Raw genomic sequence first — 25,750 nt, 5'->3', positions numbered from 1 at the left:
AACCTAGATGGTTAATTTGTCTTAAAACATAGTCCTAACCTGTAGAAAAACAAATATATACATGTATTCCCTGAAAATTGAATTATGGACGTGCCTCCATCTTTAAGAAATTTAAAATAGAAATTCCTGGATTTGCTGCTGAACCAGCATCTTGCCAACATTTAATGGGTTCCTTGCTGGCCCAAGCCTCATCCCTCCACAGTTTGGTGTAAATAGCTTAAATAGTTTAAATATAATCCTTCTAACAAATTAACCGACACACAGGACGTGGGTGAAAACATGTATGTAGCCTCCTGGGCAGAGGTAAATAAAGTCACTGTAAGTCAATGTATATGCTGATTCATCAACCAAGATGTTGTCGATGTCACACTCTTACTTCACTTCAGGAGGCTCTCGAGGGAAAAAGCCTCTAATGGTTTGTCACCTACAGGAAACAACCTCGGCTTGAATATCTTCCTCTCCACTATATCCCGCCCCCGTACATCCTATATTTAGATAAAGTATATGAAAGACACATTTCTCGCAATTTTATCTGGCCTCACTGACAGACCTCAAGAACCTTCCTTTCATTACAAGGGTCTATAGTGTTGTGTGTTCATGTGCCTGTGATGTATTACAAGTCAGTGGTTATTGCAGAGGCTAAGGGTAAAAGAAACATTTGGGTATGATGTGTTTTCTATGTGCGTATGGAAAATGCATTAAGGTTTCTCCTTGTGTAAGTTGATTAATTTGTGTATAGTGCTGAGCCTACATTCTTTTATCTTGGAAACCTTGGAATAGTAGTTAAACGGATGAATATATTTCCTGTGGAGACAAAACTTGTTGTTAGGCTCTGTGGCTGAAATAAAACTGTAAGAAGAAATAATGGCACTGCTGTATTAGCCTGTGAAATATCACCTCTCCGACTGGGAGCAGCATTATGTTCAGCCTATCTTCACGGTACACTCACTGTGTCGGTTCACCTTTATGCAATATTGTTTTTGTGTAATGGTGGAAAACAAGGGGAGGGGGTTTATTTTACCTCAAACAGATAACAAATGTGGTTTTTCTTTCTTTATTGCGGTTGTGTAGCAACTCGCTACATTTTATGGATTTGCCCGCACAAGACCTCACACCCTCGAGGAAACAACTTCAGTAGGATGTGCCAGTTTTTCTAACCTCTCCTGTCAGTTCTGCTCTGTGAAGTACATTTCCTTTCTAGTTTTCTTTTTATTATGAAGTAATCATTTCCTACCACACATTCACATTACTGCCAAGAGCTTAAATAAGACATCCAATAATTACTATTGTCATTATGAGGTTAGTTAGTAGTCATTGAAACACACACTGAATTATCTTTTAAACCCTGAGAGATGAAACTCTGCTGTGCCATCAATGTGGCTTAAGGAAATTATCTAGTGGCTAAGGGAATCATCCATCCCAGTGTCCATCCATCCATTATCTACTCCACTTATCCCTTTAGGGTCGTAGGGTGGGGGTGGTCTGGAGCCAATCCCAGCTGGCATTGTGGTCAGGTCACCAGTGTGTTGCGAGGCTGACATACAGAGAAAATAAATTCCCTTTCACTTCTATGGTATCACAGCTGCATGTATTTGGACTGTGAGAGGAAGCTGGAGCGCTCTGAGAAAACAGACTCAGGGAGAACATGCTAACTCCTCACAGAGACCCTGGTTGGCAGGTTCGAAGGAGACACTGCACCACTGTGCTGCAGTGATCCATCAAAGTGTCAATGAACAAATCTGGTAAAAGTCATCTATCAACACCCACATTTCATAATATTGTATTCTTGAATGAGTCATCTGACTTCGACCTGCTGCTGTAAAACTTTTTTAAATGATTAATGCCACAGTGGAGGTTTTGAACAACAGTAGTAGACTGTAGTCACTGTACCACCTCACCTGGAATTGCTTGTATCGTGCGTCTGTGGTGTCTGCTGATGTGAATGATTGTTTAGAACTGCGATGAATCACCTAAACTGAATTACCTTTCTCTCAATGTGGATCAATGTTGTATTAAAGAGCCTCATTTAATTTGATAGGCTCACACTGTGGTTTGTTAAATGTATCGTAGCAGAGCTTTTTATTTCAGATGGCACAGTGAAATATGTGTCTAATCTCATCAGGTTATGGCTTTTAGGACTTTAAGTCATTAACTTCAATCATTTCAGTTATACCCTAAGAATATCAGCACATGAGCAAGTCACTTTTCAAATGGCTGAAATTGATTTGTCATGGCTTGTGCAGAAAACCCTCCATCCATTATCTGTAAACTCAAAGTTTTTCACCCCAGAGCATCGCTGTAGGAAACGAGACAAGAGTCTCAGACAGAGAAATGGTTGGTCGGAGAGGATTCAATGCCATTAAAAGGAGTATTATTGGTATTATATTGTAAGCAGGAAGAGGCATCTCCTCTTACTGACGAAGAACTGTCATGATCTGCATGTTAATGAGCTAAGCAGAAATATAAAGTAATAGTTATGCAGGAAGGGAGGTGTAGAGGCTGGAAATGACCTGCCATCGCTGTGAGAAAGGAGAGTCTGGCTCCTCTCAGTGCTGTCGGCTAAATACAGGCTTCCTCCTCCATAACACTGCTGTCACGATGTATAATCCAGGATAAGAAGTATATGACTCTGGTTGGAGTTTTTGAAGTTGTTGTTGATGTGTGAACTTTTGTAAACTCTTCCCCCATAGTCCATGTTTCACTTATTTTCATGCAGCTGTCAAGATCATACTGCAGCTCTCCGCTGAAAGACGTGAAAGCACATCGTAAAGAGCAATTTTCCAAACAACATTGTCATGAGGCAGCACCATCTCCTGTATATCTGGGAGGTGATGGGTGTTTGAAGAGCAGCTGAAAAACACAGAAGTGTTTTCTGTGTCATGGTGGAATTATTAACAGAGGAAAAAGAGTCTGGAAGTTCTCATGCTGCATGTGTGCTTCATATTTATGAGACAGTGAGTCTGGAGATTTAGGTCATTAATTCAAACTTCCTAAATGTTTTGTGTCTCATGCAGAAAAACTCTGGTTACTTACCAGTAACTGATAAGTTTGTACCTCTCATACTGGTATTGTAATTTGGTGGGAGATGGTGACAAGCAGTAGATAATAAACACCAGATGGTTTATTATATGAACACTTGAAGACGCAATGTGATAAGAACTATCTAAAACGACAGAAACCATCTTTGAGAAAAATGTATTTCAAATTTACTTCGATTTTTTACTTTGTTCCATGTCCTGTACATTAACACGGACAAAGGATTTGTAACCTATACTGCAGTCAGCCAACACAACGTTTATGAGTTTATAAGTTTATAAGTTTGAATTTGTGGCTAAAATCTGGAGATTCAGGAGCAAAATGCAGATGGAAAATGGCTGGGTGTTTTTTTTCCCCTTAAGAGCAAACGGCTGTGGTGAAAAGGTTGTTGATTCACTTTTCTGTTTCACTTAATTTCTCTTTGTGTTACTAAAACTCTTCACACTGTGGCATGTGGACAGTGCGTGTGCGGTTGTATCTTGGTACACAGTGGAACTGTAATTGAGGTCCGGGGGCCGTTAAGTGAGCCTGCTTTGACTTAGAGCTTTTCAAGGCTTCACTACATATCCCGGGGATGAACTGACACTTTGCACAGTGTATCCTCATAATGTGCTGCTAACCCTCATGTGGCCTGCTCCCTGGACTATAAGCAGCGGATAGTACACACTGTGTCTGACTGCTGCAGCCTGCTGGAGTGGAATATCCTGTTGAATATTATAGCCTCTCTCCTTTCAGAAGCACAATCCATCATCTCTCTTATTTATTGATGAAGCGTCAGCTCCTGCCTCTAATTCTGTGCTGAAAACCCTGCTCATTATTGTTGTAAGGTACCGCTTTTGTCGTTGATGGACTGTAATGGAGGGACAGATGCGTACACACACACACACAATGCCGGACACTGTTTGCCCCATAGTGTTTAGTTATTGAAAAAGGAAATAGCCATGGAGTCAAATCTAAATGGATTCAGTTGGGAATCAGTCTGAAGGGTTTTGTGTGAAACACTGAATGCTTGTATCCAAATACCCAGAGAGCTGTCTCCAGTGAGCTTCTCCTGGGATTGTTTCATGTAAACATGGTGTAGTAATGGAAATATTTTATTTTATTTACATTGTGGTGCTGGATGTTATTTATTCACACATACACACAACCAGCCTCACGCACAAGTACAAACATCTGGCTCAGGATGAGGACAATTGGATCTATGTTAAATATTGTTTGTATTTCTATAAATTCCTGTATCTAAATGATGCTGCACTTTGCTTAAATAGACATGTGTGAAAGTAATTTACTAAATATAACCTTTTCTCATAGACGCCATCCCCAACCAGTGGCCAGAGGAATTATGTTTTCACGTTGTCTATCCCATTCTTGTCAACACGATGTCTATAGAGCACCTTGAAGGAATTTCGTCAAATTTGGTACCAGCGTTCAGTTGGCCTCACTGAACTAATAAAATGATGGTGGTCAAAGGTCAAGGTCAAAACTCTGCCTCGTGAATGTTATCTTCCCTCAGGAATCGTTTCAAATTTAATTTAAAAAAAAACAACTAATTAAAAAAAAATCAACCTATCTACAAATACCTACAACACCACCAATTACAGAACTTTGTTTTTGTGTTCCCTGCACGTCCTTTGTTTTTTGTGGCACTTGCAGGAAGTTAAATTTGTTGTTTTGAGATAATTAGTGTGTTTTAATTTTAGTTGTGTGCATTTGTACACTTGAGTAGTTGAATGGATGAAGTTGTTGTCTTAATTGGTTAGTTAATTGGTTTGTCGCATTGGATTTGGTTTCTAAAGTCGTAGCTCTCTCGTCCCATCCAGAGATTGTTGGCCAAACATACACGCAGACACACACGCTCTATTGTTCTGTAAGGTCTTTTTTCAAAATTGCTTATTGCTGATTGGGAATGAAAAGAGCCCTGAAAAGTGGGTCGTGGAAGCTTTTGTTTGCTTCTCTATCAGCTTCAAAGAAACATGACACAGAGCTGGTGGAGTGGGATGGATCTTGGCTGCCTTTCCATGTCTTTCTCTTTACTCTTATTCTCCACTTCTGGCATTGTGAAAGTGTAGTCTTTTACTTTGGAGTGTGAGTGTTTTTTAAACGAAGACCTCACCGTGCAGAGGAATAGTTTAATGGACAGTCTATTCCAAAGGATGCCCTGGTGAGATGATTATTGGAAAAACCCAGAATCTGTGCTTGTGTCTTTTATGTTGTCAGTGTTTTGGTTTCTCATTGGTTTCCTTAAATAACTTTGCTTTTGTTCGTCAGCAAATAACCAATGAGGTCATGAATAAAACTTCAGGAGAAGGAAATGTTTGCAACAGTCTGTATTCATAATAGATGCTGATGCTAACAACACAGCATGCCATTTACACAGATGCCTCTGTACACTGCAGCTCAACATCTAAAATCTTTGACAGCAAAAATCACCAGCAAGTTGGTCATTAGCTGCCATCTTTGTGGAAGTTGCTATCATGAGGATTTGGATGGTTCCTCAGATAGCATTAATGGATGCCTTTTCAGATGACGGTACATGCCGCTTCTTGTTCATCTCTTCTGTTCAGAGCGAGTGCGCGTATTTTGCAAATGAGGTAACAGGTTTCATCTTTTGAGACGTTCTTCCACATGAGATGCAGTGGTTTGCTGCAATGACCCACCAGGCTTCTGATATGTTGTCTTCTCTAAAGCTTCAAGTGTCATTGTACTGGAGTCAAGTTACCAAGTCACTAGTCTGTCCAACACTTCATCCACAGTACTGTGTAAACATTTTACAATCTGAATTTCTTCTCCTTAACAGCAGAGGAAATAAATATGTTTTAAGTATCTTCAGTTATAATCTTTGGCAAAAGCTGAGCTTCCAAAGGGAAAAGATGAGTTTATTATGCTGTTTGTCCATATTGTGTTTTTTTTCTGAGGGGGCACGTCATTAAAAAGTGCTATGCATGGGTTTAGTTTCATTGACAAAAGCATCTGAAGCATTACGTCTCTGGCAGATCCTCTCCTAGGCTTTTTCTGTCTTTGTTTGGATCGTTTCTTTCTGTCATCTCGAACTGCTTCTCCTAGACAGTCACGACCAGAACAAACTCCTTTATTTATCTTGGTTACCAGATGCCAAGCCCTACCCCCATTTGATTGGTTTTCCTGGAAAGAAGCTACAGTGGCGATATCAGTGTCTTTTGAAAAAGTTAAGAGACAAGTCGACCGCTTGTTTTAGCAAAGATTTCAATGATCCCATCATTTATAATGTGGCCAGCACAAACAGCCTGCAAATCTGTTTCAGATCCTGTCGTCCCTATTCTGTTTGTGTGCATCCATGTGTGTATGCGCTTGTGTCTGTTAGTGGCATTGTGCAGGATACACACATTAAATACAGACAATCTAAAATCTGAAATACATAGCACTGAAGATTTTATACAAATGCAACAGAAGCATAAAACACGTGCGTTGGGTTTTTCTGTGAGCACAGTGTTTTTGGTGATTTCCGTCTCCTTCCTAATTGCTTTGTGTTATGATGTGACCCAACCTGACATTGTGTTGTTCTGTGTGTCTCTGCTTGTTTATCATTTTTCAGAGACAAAGAGGCTTAATGTAAGATGGTCAGACCCCTGCAGTTGTTGTCTAGTCCCATTGGTTGTATCCACATGCAGTTCAATTACAGTGACTTATATGCTCCGATACTTTTATCCGATCCAATCACACAGCTTCAGCTCGGTCTGTCCCCGATGTTCACATTAGTTTCCCTCCAACATTTCTGAGCCTGCACCTGTTATCTAACAGATAACATTTTGGTGTTTTCGATGATTAGTGATTTATTTCAGCAGGTGCTGTTAAGCTTAAATTGTGCTGGGCTTCACTTTTCCTTTGAGATTTGAGTTTCAAGCTTTAAACAGCATTTTTCACCCAACAGTTGTAGCCTTCAATTCTGATCAATGTATTTTGCACTATGGTCTACTACTGTTAAACTTGTGATAGTCAAGCTTGTGATAGTCAAGCTTAAATTATATATTATTGCACTTCAATGTGTGGTGACTTATTTAATGATATTTCTTTGGGCTGATTAATAATAATAATAATAATTTGACAGAGGAAGTGGTATTTGCAGCTGGGCAGGCAGGGTCAGAAACAGAGAAACATAATGGTGAGATTTTCTATCGTACTCCCTATAATAAAACAGTTATGTTACAACCCATATCAATTTCACACTCAAGTGCCAAGTAACACAATTCTACAAGTGCAAAAATGTACATTTTCATTTGTAAACTTGCTGTCATTTGTTTATTATGTAAACTTTTTGGTTGGTGGGGTATTGAATCTTATCATTTTATTATTTTAAGAACATTCTTTACAAAGTCTGCTTTAATACATTTTGATTAAATCCATACTATAAAACAAATTTCTCCTAGAATTGCTACTACTATGTTCTTTGTTATTTCCAGTACAGTTTGTTTCTTGTTTTTACAGATCTCTATCCTCATGCAAAGAGAAAGATTGTTTAGCAAGATCTTCATCACAGTCATCGCTGAGGGCAGCGCAAGATAATTGCTGTAATACATTGGGACCACATGAACCACAGTGTAATTACACTCACCATTATTAACCTGTAGTCTCAGTGCACGGCTGTCACTTACGAATGGAATGAGCAGTGCAGCATCATCATATCACCATCCCAATATAGTACCACGATGCCTCATCAAGGAAATACACTGTGGGCTGTTTGAGCATGCAACAGAGAAACTTTGTAATACTGTATAAAGTCTTTGAAATATGACTGCACCATCATACACATAAATACATGGATCTCCCTCATCCTTCTGTATTACTACAGGGACTTATAGATCACGGCTGCAAAATAAACAAATGGATTAAAGGGTAAAATTATGTTTTAGGTCAGTCAGACATTATTCTTGAGGGAAACAATACTACTGACAGCTGCAGGAAATGTAATGAAAGCCCTGTTAATGGAAGTATGCATTTTAATAGCTGTGTTAATACAGGGGTCCACTTGTGGCTCGTCTTCTTTCTCTTTCTCCATTTGCAGCCTAATCTTGTTCTTAGTTGTTTGCAGATCTGTCTGCTCCTCCCTAGTGGGAGTTGCTCTTTAGCCTTGATAGTGTGATGGGAGCCTCCCAGTGGCCCACTGGCGTTTTTTTCCCCCTATCCTTCATGGTTATTCTTAGCCTCGTGTCAGAGTACGAGAGCTGGGAGACACGACAGGAGTGCCCACGCATGGATCCTCTAATGGGTGAGGAAGAGAAATGAGGGCGGGAGAATAAGATGAGCCAGAGATGGAGAAAGAAAGTAAGCTTCAGTGCATCTCGGAGCACAGCCCGCTTCATTGTGTGGCTTGCTAATGGGCTTCTACATCTTTGGGGAACCACGATTAGAGCCAGTGGGGAATCCCTGTCAGAGTGGAGTACAGTACTGACCTCAGGGCTACAGCGTGACATGCAGAGCCACATAGATGACCCCGTCAATAGTCTCAAACTCAGACACTTCTGAGGGAGGTTTCATGCTTCCTATCATTATCAGGCTATAGTACAAATGCTACATATATTATGTAATATACAAATTGAATCTTACATCAAGTCAAGCATGAGCAATTTCTCTGTTTATGTTTCTAATCTGATCTTACTGTTTTATTTTGCTTTACTGAATGTGATTTATTCAGAGCATAGTGATCCTACAGCAAAGTTCAATCAAACTTACTGAAAAACCATTACCAGAACTTGACATGCATTGTTTTTTTAAAGATAAATGTGTAGCAAGTGTAAATAATGTTATATATTTGTTTACTTGTGTTCTTATATTCTTGTTTCCAACAATGTTCAAACCTAGAGAAATCCCCACTTTTTTATTCAAGGTAATTTCTGCTAGCAGCCCGTCAGCTTTTTTCCCTTCAACTGTATAAGTCACTCTTAATGGATCATAATTCGCCTCAGGTAAATTTTCATTAGCAATGGCGTTAGAGACAAAAACTCCCATAATACCACACTGCTTCACTACGTCATCAAACTAGGTCTTTTCTTATAGTTTGGGTTGAGAGAAGTTACGTGTTGTACGTTTGATATAACAATTTTCAATAAATGTATATAAATGTTATTGACCAATATAAAATGGCAGCTATCTATTAAGTCTAATGTCTCATATGTGCTTGCTGATTACACATATGGGCTGTAACTGTTGTCCGACTAACTATTATCAGTTTCTTTCTTCTCCTTTTCTTGTCTTTCTTCAAGCAAGGTTGTTTTTCTAGTCCTTTTGTTATTATTGTCTCTTCCCCGCTTAAAATCTTGAGTACAGAAGTTTTCTAGCCTGAATAACCTTTGTCTATTGTCTCCACAGGGCATCAGCATAGTGGGGCCCAGTAATGCAGAGCCCCCACCTCGTCCTCCAAGTCCAGCCATGTATCAGGTGGATATCGTCCTGAAGAAAGGGAACAACCTGGCCATCCGAGATCGGACAGGTCAGAGTGCTGTTTCTCTTTATACTTGTTCACGCAACAATTTAGATTTGAATGCACAGAGATGGGGACAAGTGTAATCCTGCCCCTCTCTAGTTTACCAAAGCAAATCTTTTTATCACCGGCACATGAAGTACACCCAAGGTACCGCTTTATCCTCAAACTGTGTTATATTTAATTGTCAGATATTCTATTCATTTATCTTCATCCATCTCTTGTGTCCGTCTCTTTTCTCAATGTCATATTTTTAGTCCTCCTTTCTTCTCTTCTTACTATTCTCACATTTTACTTCCCTTTCTTCTCTCACGTCTCTCTCTCTATCCCCGTGTTGTGTTATTAAATCACACATCTCATCCCCACAGCTCACTACATTTTCCATGTGTGAAGTGAGATAGAATCCCTATGAATGATGTGACACATTTCCTGTGAATGTGGGCCTGAAAAGAACTTGAACTTTGGCTTCAGCTTGGACGTTGCCACATTCAGGGATGTGGCGATTGAAGCTTGTATGATCTCCTAGATACTTTTGGATAACAGGACAAGTCGTTTCCATTTCATACACAATGGAACAGCAGTACTCTCGCATTTTTGACAAATATGTAATAATCAAAATCCGAGGACCCCCCACTAGTCTGGTCCTTTATAATTTTAAAAGGGGTCAGTGCAGAATTTGATGTGCTACTATCATGAGTTTTAACTATGACCCTGTACAGACCTTGAGTGATCAAATCACAAGTGGTCAGTGCTGAGAACAGGTCTGAATGCACCCAAATGAACCTTGAATGAGTCCTGAGGTCTAATCACTCACATTGAAAGTTGGTCTGGGACACATGTGGCACATTCTTTTTGCTCTTGTCTCTTAATACCAGGTCTGAACTGTGCCTCTGCTGTGCATCTGTTTCAACCATCGTGGGAAGAAAACAGTCTATCTACTCTCATGCGCGTATTAAAGATATTATCTCACATTAAAGCATCTTGATGTACAGTAGTTTTCTGCTTCTTTGGAGTTGGTGTGTGATCGTAATGTTAAGTGCAGGACAGACAGCCTGCTGGCCACTGTGAAAACTGTCTGCAACACAGCCCTCGAATTGTATTGAAGCAGTGTATAAGTGTGTATAAGCAGGCAATTATGTCTTGTGTAGTAGGGCAGCCCGCACAAGCAGGCCAGGTGTCTCCGACGGTGGTTTGAATAGTGACTGATGCCAAGGTCTCATTAGTGATTGTTGCAGTCTCAGTGCTGACAGTTTAAAATAAGCTGCCCTGCTCCATCTCTCGTACATTTTGCCAGACTACCTGTCCACCTGGATAATGAGTAAGCTGCAGAAATCGCCCGTCCTGTCATGAGTCCATCAAAACAGCTCATTATAGATAGTGGGAGACACAGACATATGGGTGCTTCGTGGAAATATTGATATATCAGTTGATGCCAAATATTTACATCTAGTTCTTGGACCTTTGTGGTTGCTGCTGTCGTACAGCAGCCGATTGACAAACTGGAGGAGACAGACATGGGATTGACAGGTTTTTTTCCATTTACCTGTCGGCCTCGGCTCCCTTCACAGCTACGTAGAGTAGAGCTCTGCTGCCAAATTGAAGAAGTTTGTTGGAGGAAGTTCTACTAACAATTGATTCACTAAAAGCCCCGACATGAATTATAAATGACACAACTAGTTCCCAGTTTTGTCTGCAAAACATTTTGAGGCAAACTCTTATGAAAAATACTTCTGCTATATGGAAATTCACAAATGTCACTTCTTCACATCCAGTGCCCCTGGAAGTTCAAGTAAAAATAACTGTGCTCAAAGTAATGTCTCTGAACGACGACAGACAATGTGAATCACTTCCTTATTTCCTAAGCTAGTGTGGCATCAAACAGAGCTGCACCGAGCATTGCTTACATTGTAGCCTGAAGCTTAATGGAACATATAACACAGGATTGTTTCTCTGACTATGTAGAATAATTCAAAAGGACTTTGATATTAATAACAACGTGCTCAATAGCTGTGGTCAAAGTAAGTAATTTTTTAACACATTTTAGGGGAATAATGGACAGACTAGGGTCTGATTTCAGTTTGATATCAGTCAAACATATTGACAGAATAGAAAATGTTACCCAGTAGTGGCACACAGTTTTTTGTCACTTGACAACTTCTCTTTTACTCTTTTGTCTCCATGTCACTTGGAATCTCTGAGAGAGTGTGTCTGAGAGTGACCTTCCTTCATTGTGGGAAATTCTGCCAAAAAAATTGTAAAATGTAAAATCGGTTGAGTAGTTTTTGAGTAATCCTGCTAATTTACACAGATAAAAACATTACCTCTTACAACAAGGAATACATTGTAATTTTAAAAAGTAGATCTTGTCTTTATTATGATCTATTAGGGCTGATGTCCATCATGCAGACACTGACAATGTTTACAGATTCAGTGAAATTGATGAAAGGTAGCAAGAACAAGTTTACATCTGCAAATCTTACCTGCAAGGGTTATATCCAGTATTTTTCCCCATAAAGACTCTATACAGTAACATTGATTGATTTTGTCTGATTTTACTCAATAGTCTTACATATTTTTCTGGTATAAAACACTGCTGCTCATTTCTTACCTTAAACTGTATATCAAATGTACGTCTTTCTTTATGAGCCAAAGGAAACTCTTTACTCCAGCTGTCACGAGCAGTCATGTTCCTCATAAAGCAGTTCAGCCTTTTGCAGCCTCTTGCACTTGGATTTCTTCTCGGAGGTTGGTTTTAATCTACAGTCGTTGGGCCATTAGCCAATGGGATCTCCTTCATTTTTAGAAGACAGTGGTGCAAAAGTTTTGTGACTGATGCATGGAGATATCATTTCATCAGTTTCTCGGCGTTAAACAGACGAGAACCATTTGGTTTCTTTTTCAATGCAACCTCAATGAACTTGGTGTCAGAAGTGTCTCTTGAGTCTGCATGGTTAACCAATTTTCCAGTTTTTCACCAGGAGAGAAGGCCAATTCTGTTACATGGTTCGTCATTGAGGCTGTGAAATAAAAAATATGCATTGGACATGGATGAATGAGGGGGACATCATATGAAACACGTCTGTCACAGTTGTTGTATCGATGTTCAGTTTGTAGAGAACATGTGTCGACCTTAATGACGTGGTTCCCATCTAATCCTGCCTCCATTCATTTACATCTGCCTCTGGGGATATTTTATTGAATTTAATCTGCAGGAAGATGGACAAAAAAAACAGAAGCGATAGATACGTGGTTATATCCAACCAAATAAGCCATCTCTGAGTAACTTACTTGGATACCCCGTGGGTAAGACCCTGTTGTGTCCCCAGGTGCCCATCCCTGTCTAAGCTGTCACGTATGAAGATCTCCCTATGATGAGGGGAAGCTTTTTATGTGACCTCAGATGAAAACACTCTCCATCTGTCTCTAACCCAGCTTCCCTGTGGGTGAGGTACCACAAGGTGAAGTCTCTCTGTTGTCCAAGACCCGACATGACTTCATCCGTTCCCATCTTGCGTTACCACTGTGTGTTTGCGTGGGTGTCAGAGGAAGTAGAGGATATATATCTTGAGCCTTTCATGTCTTTTATCATGGGTTTTTTCATGCAAGTCTTCACTTCGCAGGCTCTGAAACTCTGAGGAGTCTCCTAATGCACATTACTGAACCATTCCTGCAGCTCTGCACTTCTGCTTTGCATGTAATGAATAATAATTCTGCAAATACACCTAGTTATAAAATAGTGTTCACTGGATTGACAATTTTTAACAGTGAGTGTCTATTAAATGATTACTTTCTGTTTAGCTTCTAATTCCATTGTGTTATAAATGTACATCTTTACTATGCAGATCAACGACACAATATTTTCACTAAATCCATGTGGTGGAGGTAAAAATGGGATCTGTTTGTACTGTAGCTCATCTTGTTTTTTTATTTATTTGAGATCACTTGAGAACGGAATTAAAACAATGCACCTGTATTGTATGTTTTGGGTGCATACTAGGTGCTTCATCACACCCTGTTTGTGGTCTCTTCCTCCCTCGGGTATCATTCACCTCGTTCACCTGCTGATGGTTATTTCTCATTGGTTCCTCTCATAATGTGTTGTTATTCTCTCCCGTTTCATATTTTATTGTTCTTGTTGTTATTTTCATGTTGCCAATCCAAATATCCCTGATTTTGTTGTGGAGCCACAAACAGCTCTATTTATAGAGCCTCTGTGAAATGAGGTTTTCAGATTTTGGTTTGTTACATCTACGTCAAACAGAGGACAACATCACTGTAGGTGTCTGAGAGGCCTTAATAGATACAAGACAAAAGATTTGGACCGAGTTTTCCCAGAAAGGTTGTTTATATAATATACTGTATATGCAGACTTGAAATGTAATACTGTAGAATCTACGAGTTGTAAAAACAAATCTAAATGTAATTTGCCTATAAATAGTCCAACCACTTCCTAGTTCCACTGATTCCTAATTTCATCCCTCTGAGACTAACTAATTTGCATATGCTGGCACATTTTGTGGTGTGTGTGTGTGTGTGTGTGTGTGTGTGTGTGAGGACCAAGCATAGACCCTACAGAGTGAGGAGATTTTTGGAAAGTGAGGAGATTTTTTATTACTTTTTCAAAGGGGTGTTTTAGGGTTAAATTAAGTTTGGGTTGGGGTTAGGCATTTGGTTTGAATAGTTTAGGTTAAGGTAAGGAGCTAGGGAATGTTTTATGTCAGTGAGTGTCCTCACAGTGATAGAAGTACAGACGTGTGTATTTGTATTTGGACTAATGCTAGTGTTGAGGTTTACAGGGATCACATCTCAGTGCAGCTAGGATCAGTGAGATTTCAGGAAGCCTAATTTTCTCCAAGCACAAGAGTTTCTTAAAATACGATAAAGTGAGAGGCAGAGCTTGACACCACTGGCTTCAACTTGTCTCATTTAGTTTCAAGTCCCCTTTGCTGTTTTCTCACCTCCTGTGTTATTCTCCCACATGCTGTGCAGTTGTCTGCTTTATTTTTATCTCAGCTTATTCATTCACTACCTGGCTGTATTAAACAGGGGATGTTGCTCTTATGGTATCTCATGCTTTGCCTTGTAAGTACAAAGCCAAGTACTTCTTGTAATGACAGTGGGATGATGTTGCACATGAGTAAAGGTTCATTTGGGGTAATGTCAGTGGAAAACAGAAAAGTAAACCGCCTGCAGCATAAAGCGACACGAGCCACAAAAGTGTGCGATTGTGGGTGATTGTAATGAGGCCGGCTGTTAACCCATCTGTCAGCATCCCATGATGGAGTTTCTTGTTTTCGCAGCCTTACCTAATACATGCTCTTGAACAGATTGCATTCTGGGTAATAAGAAATCCCTGAGCTGCAACCATCCGTCAGTCCTGACACAGGGCATAGACCGTGGACTTGCACACACACAATCTACTCGCACAGTGCGTACAATCTGAGCGTGCAGCTGTTTAAAGCTTGCAGCTTGAACATGACTGAGGGGTTTATAGGCAATTTTACTACATTTTCTCGTCTCCTGTTCTCCCATCTCATGACAAGCATCAGTGAGCCTCCTCCACATCTTCCTAAATAACAGGTTTTGACAGGCAATAGGTTGGCCACCTCTGAATAGATCCTCCTGCACTGTACATCAGTTATGTAGGGAGACGCACGAGGAAGCACAATGCAGAATGATTACTGGATTTAAAAGGTCATACTGAGGTCAACATGAAGCCATTTTTTGTACTATAAAGTGAAATATAGTGCTTTGTTCTAAGTGATGGTTGGGGAGTTATTTCCTCCTTCATTCTAAGTAGAGATGCCCCACACACTCAGAGCTGAGCAAGAGAAGAGATAACTCGTAATGCAGATGTCGACCTCAAGCTCTTGTTAAATGCACACAATTTGCAATTACGCAGATTAGCAGTTTCTAGCGATGGTCAGAGCACTAGCAACCCTCTTGCTGTTAATAGGACCACAAAGAAGGAAGGAAGTCTTCAATGCTAAGGGTTTAAGAGTTGTTATCCTCAGATTAACTATTTTGAATCACATTATTGTATCACAATGACCCAAATAGGAGCCAAAAGCATGACTTGACAGGCTGACAGGTATGTACAAATGGCTTTACTGGCAGGGTTTGGTACACTATAGGCAGTCTGAGTAATCAAGCAGAGGTATCCAAAATCCACTTGGGCATACTCAGGTCAAAAAGTACAGAAAACTTGTCGTGACACAAGGGCACACACTGAGAGGTAGTACTTGAATGCTGACTCAAAGGGAACAGGCAATCTGGCACAGAAGGAGGGGGGGCACAGGGTTTAAATACACAAGTTTATTATCAGTGATAAATCACATATTTTAGCCAAATAAGTTGGTGGCTGAGTTTTTCCACTTGAACACACCTACGTCAGTCTGGGAAAAACCCTGATTCAGACAGCCATGGATCTGTGATGAAACAAACCTAAGAAGTCAATTCTGCCAACTTGTGTGTGGGACTAAGTAGCTAGAAAGATGAGCTCTGAGGGGGGGGGGGCAGGAGTGCAGTCATACATCCAATTCAAGGATTTATTATACATTAAAACTTTTGAAAATGCAATCTTAGAGATATAAAGGCGAGTTTTAGGAAGTGTAAAAAGCTGCTGGGGTGTAACTTTAATATTTCCCCAACCCTTGCCCATGCAAACTACAGCAGAGATGATTAGCTCCTCTCTGTAGCTTAAGGTTGATCCATTTCTTGAAGGTAATCTTTTTGCTGCAGAGCGGACGTTTTTTCACACCTCTGATTTTCATTGGGAGAAATCCTCTTTTAAATGTTTCTGTTACTGGACAGTGTCAATGAATGTATACATGTTGTGTGAGCAGCCAGCAGTAGTACAATGGAGTATTAGGGAAAATAAATGCTGATATTTCAAGAATCAATTACATATTTTTGGCTATGTGTTATTTTATGATGGGGACTATCAGAAGGTCAGCCTGTTGCCTTTATTTGATTTAGAACTATGAAGCATCTTGTCAAGTTATACTTCATTATTCACAGATAACGTATAACGTCTATTTGACTCATCAGCATTGCATTATCATAAGATGAGGACTTTGAAATGATACTGTCTATTTCAAAAAAAGTTTTTTCTTCATCCTGTATATTAAGACTTTTTTCTTGTTAAAATTACGACTCGATTTTCATCTTACTCACAATATTACATCATTCTCAAAATCAAGATTTGCTTTCTTCAGTATGCCCAAATAGTTTTTTGATAAGTCATCCATCATGCTATAATCTCACTGTTGACAATGGTATCAGCAGTATTAGCAGACTGAGCATAGGTAGTGTGAATGAAGTCTAAAGCAGCAGGCAGTGTGTTGTAGTGCAGCATGTGAAGATCCTGGTTTGTGATTTACAGTAATGGTGACTGACAGTGTTGTTAACCCACTGGGAAAGATGTGTCACTTCTGCTCTAATGTACAAAGCCATTTCCAACCAATGCACGAGTGTGTTGCTGTACATTAATGTGCTGCAGATATAAACTGTTTGGTGTCCGATCTTATTAATGTGCTGAAAGTGAATCTTCAGGCACAAACTGTATATTCTGTCTTTTTCTATGGAGTTTCCCCACATAGAATCCACTGTAATTTATTGTTGTTTGAAAACTAAACAACTGGGTTATTTAGCAGCAAGTTCATACTGACATTATGCATTATTGATGGTGTCATTATTGGCGGGCTATCAGCAGGAGGGCCTGTCTTCCATATTCATTTAATTTGGTTACCCAAAATGATATCAGCAGGTGTCAGAGCTAAAAAAGCTTTACTTTAATTCAATCAGATTTTTTACACATTTCACCAATAAAACACAGTTTTGTGCGAACTGTGTAGTTTGATTGAGTGTGTCGAGCTGGTGCTGTTATTTTCTCCTCAGAACATTTTCATACTGTGATGTGCGTGTTGTGTTTTTGAAAACTTACTAGATTAATGTTAATGGAACGTGCACGCTGCTTAGGGCACGACTTACAGCACTACTCTATTGTAATATCCAAAGCAGTGAAATAATAAGTCTGATACTTTATTTTTAGAACCATCCTCTGTAGACACGTAATTACCTCCTGATATATTGTCAGTGAATAATTCAGGACCATTTGTCTGCCCTGTACAGACACAGAGAGCTGTATCGATCATGAATGTGTAATGACTTTCCACAGATTTATGGTGAAAATGAGAGAAGCGGGCTAATTTACAAATTGGTGTGAAGCCATGTGAAGGGAAATGGCTTTTTATTTTAGAAATTTGCTGCTTATCACAACCTCCTCTCACCCTCCGTCACCTTTCACCCTTCAGCAGAAACAAGCACCTTTCATTATCTTGTTAAAAGGACTTGACCATGACAATGTGTCAAGTGGTACAGACTGTGTTTTTAACAAGTCTGGACTTCACCGTAGCCTCATATAATTCCAGTTCACTGCAGAAATCTCCTTTGCACAGAATACATATCCAACAACAGTCTGCCCAGCTTCTACTGTCTCAGATGGATCTTTTTTTTTGCAAGATTTAGTTTTTCAAAGGTCAGGGTCATATGTTGGACTTAACTCTCATGAGCTGTGTCTGTTTTAATTAATCTCTTTAAACAGACTCTCCATTAGATTTATGCAGAGTCTGTAGGCGACAGGAAACCTTCTGGTGTCTTTTTCCAGTTTGACTAATCAGGTTTGAGCAGGCTTCGGTTGCCCACAGGTAAACGGTGTTCATATCCAGATAGCTGTTAAAGGAGATTAGCCGAAATGTCATCAGGACCTAAAACCCATAATAAAAATCTTGCTGTTTTTGTTTTGCATGGAGGAACATTTGATGTGGACACTTCAGTAAACAGTGCGCAGTGAACAGAAGTTTCTCATCCACTGTTTTCACCAGAAGCCCCAAAATATTGACCATTGCCCCCAGAGGCTAATTTATTGGTAGACCATGGGTTTAGGGAATTGTTTTTATGCTCTGCTTCTTCCTCTCACAACAATTAACTTGACAATTGTCTTGCCTCAAATGTATGTGAGGGTCCATTTGCGCAGAAGTCCTCCTCTTCCTCTGCTTATAAAATAAATCCATCCCCATCAGTGTTCTGAGGTTTGTTTGGAGCCCAAGGATCATCCCAGCAATGCACTGGCATTTAAATAAAGTCATCATGAAATCATTAGTCTCTGATTAATGTCAGCTCGGCCCATAATGGCTGTTACATTACCGCTTCAACTAACGTCTTCCTCAATCTTTAATGGATTTATAGTTAACTCCACTGTGTGCTATTTGTAAACTTGAAAGGTTTTTAAGTCCAGAAGTTCTTGAACAGTTACTGTTTGGCCTTAAAAAATAAGGACATTTAAATATCTCACAAAAAAGACAAACAAAAAACTGTTAAGACTAGAATAGCACTCAGCGAGTGCATACTTCTGCCAACAGAATATGAATATTAAAATTCACTCAGTCCTGATTTTTATTGGATCTGCAAAAAATCCACTTTTTAATAATAGTTATCATTTAAATCACTCCTAAACATGCCATGAAATCAAGTAAAATGTTGCACTGTTTTTCTCACAATGTTAAAGAAAGTGATATAGATTAGTATACATACATACTTCGTACTAAGCCACTATATACTTATAATATATTCTCTGTAATAATTCAGGTGCTGGTTATTTAGTAATGCCAAATAACATCATCACTTAATGATGTAAATGCAATATTGTTGTCACTATACATCTGTACATTCATATTAAATCCGTTAAATTTTTCCTGCAACCAGAAGAAACACACCAGAACAGTCGGATTCCAAAACTAGATGCTCCATCATTTTTGCAACGATGCTGATTTTGCAGATCCAATTTTCATTTTACCCCGAGGCAAATTGTGCCTCTTGATGCGTGATCAGGCTGCCAGATGATACGGTGCGAATATGTCGATGCCATAACTTTCTCTAAGTACCTGTGGCAGAAAAGAAATGAACTGCAAATTAGTGTGTTCAGGCATAATAATGCAATTTGATTCAGAGAGCTGGAGGAGAGGGAAAGAAAACAAAAGGGAAGTTGGTGAGATGAGGTAAGAAAGGACGTTGTTGCATAAAGGAGAAACGGATGGAGGAGGAAGTAATAAGAGCAGCAACAGAAGTTGAGTCCTCAAACTAAATTTGGCAGATTGGATTAAGTCCAGGTCAATAAATAAAAGCTACTGCAGAAAGAGGAACATTGTAAGGTTGACTTGTACTCATCTCCAATGCTGAGGACACACCGCCTCCCAGTGGTGATGGTAAGATTTCAAACAGAGGTGTTCACACAGTAGCACATAATTCAACAAAATATGATTATGCATATTAACAGTAACTACTGGCACCTCTGTGTTGGAACCTGCACAGAGTGCATTTTTTTTTTAATCACACTCATAGATTCACCCTCTGAACTCACTGGATGGGGAATGACTCCAGATTGTTTTTGAATTTTAGTGAAACAAAGCACTGAAGGTCCATTTTGTAGTATTTACTGATTCGTGTTTCTTCACCCATCCCAGTTTAAGAGGTTTGCTGAAATGTAACACAGTTCTCTGTAAGTGTTTGCCCTTGTATTGAGTGACCATCTAAAAGGGAATAGTAGGATTTATGAGCAGTGGCTTGTGTTTACATTTGGTTTAAGCCTTGTGCTTATAAGCTTAGTGTGGCTCTCTCAGGTGTCTGGCAGGGCTGCCTGGTTTACTGGCGGACAGACACAGTGAGCAGTATTTTTATGGCCGCTGCCCATTAGTTGTTCAGAGGAGATAAATGTGTGGTGGATTATGTTTTCAGCTGCCTGTCAGGAAGACAGAGAGCAGCTATCAAAAACAAGTGTATCAGGGGCTTTGGGGTCGGCCTGTGTGTGACTTCTGGGGCAAATTCACCTGCTGAGTGCGCCACTGGCTCCTCTCATTAACACTTTTATTTCTGCTCTCAGCTACTGTCAATGTATTCACTGGTCTGATTCCATATTAAGGATTAATAGATTAACACCTTTGTAAGAACCATTCAGTGTCTCATTGGGTTTTTGGCATCTTCTCCTCATTCACTTGTTCACCCACTGGTCTGTGGACACAGGGGTCACTACAGAAAGGAGCATTAGGACGTATTTATGTCTTTTACATGAAACTTCAAGGAAATCCTGCCACAGAATAGCCACTGTTACAGGGTTTACTGCAATGGTAACCAGTAACTTTATGTGACTTATTAAGTTATGAGGTCGGTGGTTCAATGTGGCGTTCAGTGGCGCTATGTAAATACAGCCCATCTCCTTAAAAGTCACCTTGGGTCTGTGACGTTTGTACATTTACAGCTACATGAAGATTATTTGTATTTTATTGGAGTGGAAACATGGCTGTTTTCTGGCTTGGCTGATTTGGGGTGTTCTGACCTACTGTCTGTGAAATCTCTGAAAGCTGAGAACTGAACTCCCTCCAGGTGAACACAGAAACAGATTTTAAAACATTACAGGCATTAACTTTTTGTGAATGTTATTTACTCCAAACGCAACAGCATTAATCAATAGTGGAAAGAGAAAATCACGTTAACTTTCAATGGCTGCAGCTGCACCTACTTACCTCTGCCAGTTCATCAGCGGGTGACACTCATCCTCCCCCTTACCTCGCCTTTCCATTTCACAGCCTTCTGCTCACAAGGTGGACATGTAGGGTCTGCTAATCCATCAAACCCACTGTCTATGGCCTCAACTGGTTTTAGGCACTCACGTCAACCATTATTTATTCTTCTAATGCTTATTGATCCTATGCGTATTGATCTCTCCACCCACCAGCCCTCACATGGGACACACATTCACTTTCTCTCTTTATGGACTTTCCCCAACTGTGGGAAGACTTAAAAATAATTGATAGAAATGTCAAACATGGCTGTTGATTTCCAAAAATGCACCTCAATCAACTCCTCTGTGCTGTCCCCATGCTGACTCATATTCAGCCGCCACCCACTTACAGCAGCAATCTTTTTCCATTTCATACTTTCTAGCCCGTTTGTGTTTATGGCACCATAGAGCTGGCACTGTGGGATGGAGAGAGTCTGAGCCAGTGATGTGTCTGGGGAATATCGACCCGGTGGGATAGAGAGAGAGAGAGAGAGACAAAGATAAACAGAGAATTGCTGCAGTTTTAGAGATTGGTGGCTTTTTTGCCTCCAGGATGAAGCGAGGGGTGATTTGTGCCCTTGTTCCCAAAGTATCATCTCGTGTTCTCTGTATTGTTCTCGTTTTTGGATTTGCAGAATCCTGTCTTGCCTTATGAATTTAGTTTTAATTTATTCTACAGTAATACCATCCCAGACACTAGTTGTATCCCTTCTCTTCCTGTTTTTCTTGCCTTGTCATCCGGTCCCTTTGCTGCAGCTGTCCTGCAGTGATATGTCAGGGGCGACAGTGTGTGCAGCGAGTGTATCTCGTATCTCATGCTTTTGTGTGTGTGTGTGTGTGTTTGTGTGTTTAGATGAAGAAATTGAAATCTTTTCCCAGCAGGCCAGTGTTTTTGCATAATTTGCTGCGCTCACATTAAAGCTGGGAATCACGTCATCATTTTTACTCGGACCCAAACAAATGTGATACATTTCTGTTTAATGTTGTGGATACTGTGCAGTTCACATTTCTAATGATGAAACAAGCTTTGTCCTGCCTCTAATAAGCATCAGTGAAGTCATTATGTGAGAGTCAGATATGTAGTGTTCTCCTCTTGCTAATGACAGAGCAACACTCTCGAACGGATGAGACATGAGCAAACACAGAGCTCAGCCTTTCATCATGTAGCATCATCACTGTCAGTCTTGTGTTGGGTGTGTTGATGTGTGTATATGTGTTGACAATAAATTCCCCCTCTGCTGCTAAACAGAAAAACCGGGCAGATTACCATATTAATGGTTTATGTAACATACAAAATACAATAAATTATACTCTTCTATGAATTTTATATTTACACAAATGTCTGTTTTATTATGTAGATACACCCCCTTCGACCCTTAAAGGATAAGTGGTACAGATAATGGATGGATGGATGTAGAGTCTGGCAGAAAGGACAACTGTGACATTTAAACTGTGTGTGAGAAATATTTGATAACAGGATTACCGTCCCTCTCCTGCTTTGTAATCGCTTTGGTCACAGAGGATGATATCTGATTTGAGACAAGAACAGCACAAACAAACAGATCAGTCCAGAGGACGTGTGGGACAGACGAGGGGCAAAAATCTGACTTCAACATTATTGTTTGTTACCGTGCAGCATTTTAGTTGTGGGATTTTCAGATCTGGCAATTTAACAGGTTGTCAGACACATGGCTTTTATCCACATGATAGCATTGTTTAAATTAATAAGCCTGTCGCATGTCCCTGTCCAACTGTCAGAGCTGGAGACATGAGCTGAGAGAACAAATCTATCCCCCTTTGGATCAGATATTTCTGTCTTTCAGTCTTTTATGTGAGAATAAATCATTAGTGTTGACACATAATGAATAATGTTGGATTCTAGAAGCTAGCTGAAGAGATGTTTGTGAAAATGCATGTATATTAAAATAAACCAAACAATTTGGATGTTATATTTTATAGATTTTTATCATCTCCATTAACTTTGTTTGTGTACTTCCTTGTACTGTAGAAAGTATATTCAGCACTTTCATTCGATGCCTTTATTGTCATCGTACTGTGTTCAACGGAGTTACGTGTGCCAGTGGTAGAAATATTAAGATGACTCCCAGATATGTAGACATATTACAGTCTGATAAATAAATACCAAAACAAACCAGTTATATCGCCCAAAATATGCTTTATATGCTTATTTTCCTGAGTTGATAACATATTGATAATACATTCAAACCATCTACTCTGTGTACACTGTACCTTATTTGTGAGTATTACAGACCCAAGTTTATATTAGTGTGTTTAGGTTTATGTATAAACAATAAAGAATTTGCTTGTGCATTTTTGAGGCAAGAAATATTTTTAACCATTAACTCCCAATGCATGTTTATTTATACATATAAAGGAAATGCTAGTTTTATAGTATTAATTGATTCCAACATGTGCTACAAAAATGAAATGTGAATCAATATCACCACCTATTGGTCAAATAGAGGCAGTGCATGAAACATGACAGATTCGACATTAAATATTTTGCTGATCATTTGACCCACAACAACACGAGTCACATGACAAACCTTGTGACATTAATAGAGGTTATAACAAAACAACAATGGTGTAAACTATATGTACAAATGGTGGAGTAACACCAGTGTTTACCTGCTGTTTCATACCAAAATGGCTGCTGTGAAAAGAGTCCTCTTAATCATGTTATTTACATGTATCTCTGTGTTTACTCTCGTTCCCTGTAGGGACCAGTGACCCGTATGTGAAGTTCAAGATTGCAGGGAAGGAGGTGTTCAGGAGTAAAACCATCCATAAGAACCTCAACCCGGTGTGGGACGAGAGAGTGACCCTACATGTGGAAAACCTGAGGGACCCGCTATATGTCAAGGTAAGTGTTGAGGTTCATCCTGCTCTTATATTGACTACCATAGGCAAAATAACATTTGTGGAACTGTGTTGAGGGTCCTCAGTTTACTGTTGTGTATATTGTCTCTTTGTAGGTTTTTGACTATGACTTTGGACTCCAGGATGATTTCATGGGCTCAGCGTATCTCCACCTGGAGTCACTGGAACATCAGAGGTCTCTTTATCTACTTTGACTTTTTTTACTTCTGCTTTTCACCTATATGTTACACTTTTTTTAATAAACTTTGTATTATCCTCATTTCCCTGCAGTTTAACTTCTCCTGTACTCTCCACTGATTGTATTTAACATACGAGTAAACACAATCCCAATAGGCATGTTCAGAGATGTTTAGAGATTCTCATGTGTCAAGAGACAACAAATATTGAGGTTAATGGTTGGAAAGAAATTCAGTCTTGACCCGTCTCTAAGTATCCCACCTTGCTTTGCTGCCTTCATTTTGATCAAATATGATCTGTTGCCTCCCTCTAGTGGTAGTCTTTGGTAACTCACCTCAAACCCCATATTGAGTTTTGGTTGTACGAAGAAAAAAGAAAGAGGAACTTAACTACCATCAAGTCCATTATATTTTCTCTTAAGCAGAAATACTGTTATCTGTTAACCACAATCAACTGCATGCATGTTTTAAATTACACTGGCTGATCACACCTCTAGTCAGGTGAAAGTTGGGTTATAAGCAAAGAGCAATGTTCTCACCACACTCATTTTGAGTTGTCATGACAGGAAAAACACTGATGATATCAATATAATAATCCCGGTGAGCCATGAGTATGACACAGAGATACAGCATGCACAACAGACCCTGCGCACTGCAGACATTTTGGATTTTCATAGCAGGAAAACCACAAGTGTAAGTGATTAGAAAACTAGTGCATTCTCGTTGGATGAGAAAGTTCCAGGGCTCTGGTATTTTGGATGCTGCCACAATGTCTCTGTTCACTGGGACACTTGATGCAACTGAGCCCCTTTTCTCACATGTACTTTTTCTATGAAAAATGAAATGACTCATTTCTTTGTGATCCAATACACTGCTCCAAAAAATGAAGGGAACACTTAATCATGACAGCGAGTCAGTTGAACTTCAGGGATCAATGTGTCCATTTAGGGAGCACAAGTGATGAGTGTGAATCAATTTCACCTGATTTGGTTCAAATGAAAGAGACAACAGGATCGATTGAGAGACAAAAGCAAGAAACCGCTCAATAAGGGAATTGGCTTTGCATTTAGTGTTCTCTCTTTATGACTGGTTCTTCTCTAGTTTTGTGTTCTGCTAGTGCCCTTGTCACTACTGGTAGCATGAGGCGGTATCTTCAGCCCAGTCAGGTTACAGAGATAGTCCAGTTCATCCAGGATGGCACATCTATACATGCGGTCACAAGAGGGTTTGCTGGATCTGGACAGGACCGTAAGACGTCCACCCAGCAGCAGGACCAGTATGTTGGTGGGTCAGTGATGGTCTGGGGGAGCATATCCTTGGAGGGTCGCACAGACCTCCATGTCAAAGCCAACGGTTCCCTGACCGCTGTTAGTTACCAGAATGAAATCCACAGTGATTGTCAGAATTTACGCTAGTGCAGTGGGCCCTTGTTCCTCCTGGTGCAGGACAGTGCCGGCCTCATGTGGCCAGAGTGTGTAGAAAGCTCCTGGATGATGAAGGCATTGATGCCATTGACTGGCCCTCAAGTTCCCCTGACCTTAATCCAATTGAGCACCTATGGGATGT

General features: G+C 39.9%; 1 protein-coding gene across 12 annotated transcripts in view; it reads left to right on the top strand.

Moving 5' to 3' along the window:
* mctp1a (multiple C2 domains, transmembrane 1a) overlaps nucleotides 1–25,750 on the top strand; it is a 138,979-nt gene that overhangs the window by 38,213 nt on the left and 75,016 nt on the right. For all 12 annotated transcript variants that reach the window (XM_069523926.1, XM_069523928.1, XM_069523920.1 and 9 more), the window contains 3 exons: nucleotides 9,379–9,499; nucleotides 23,849–23,991; nucleotides 24,104–24,183. In XM_069523926.1, the coding sequence (XP_069380027.1) occupies nucleotides 9,439–9,499; nucleotides 23,849–23,991; nucleotides 24,104–24,183 (284 nt within the window). In that variant the 5' untranslated portion in view covers nucleotides 9,379–9,438. The remainder of the gene's footprint in view (nucleotides 1–9,378; nucleotides 9,500–23,848; nucleotides 23,992–24,103; nucleotides 24,184–25,750) is intronic.

This window comes from Paralichthys olivaceus, chromosome 4 (assembly GCF_024713975.1).
Source record: "Paralichthys olivaceus isolate ysfri-2021 chromosome 4, ASM2471397v2, whole genome shotgun sequence".
In the NCBI taxonomy this organism is placed as follows: domain Eukaryota; kingdom Metazoa; phylum Chordata; class Actinopteri; order Pleuronectiformes; family Paralichthyidae; genus Paralichthys; species Paralichthys olivaceus.
This window is presented reverse-complemented; position numbering and strand designations above follow the sequence as displayed.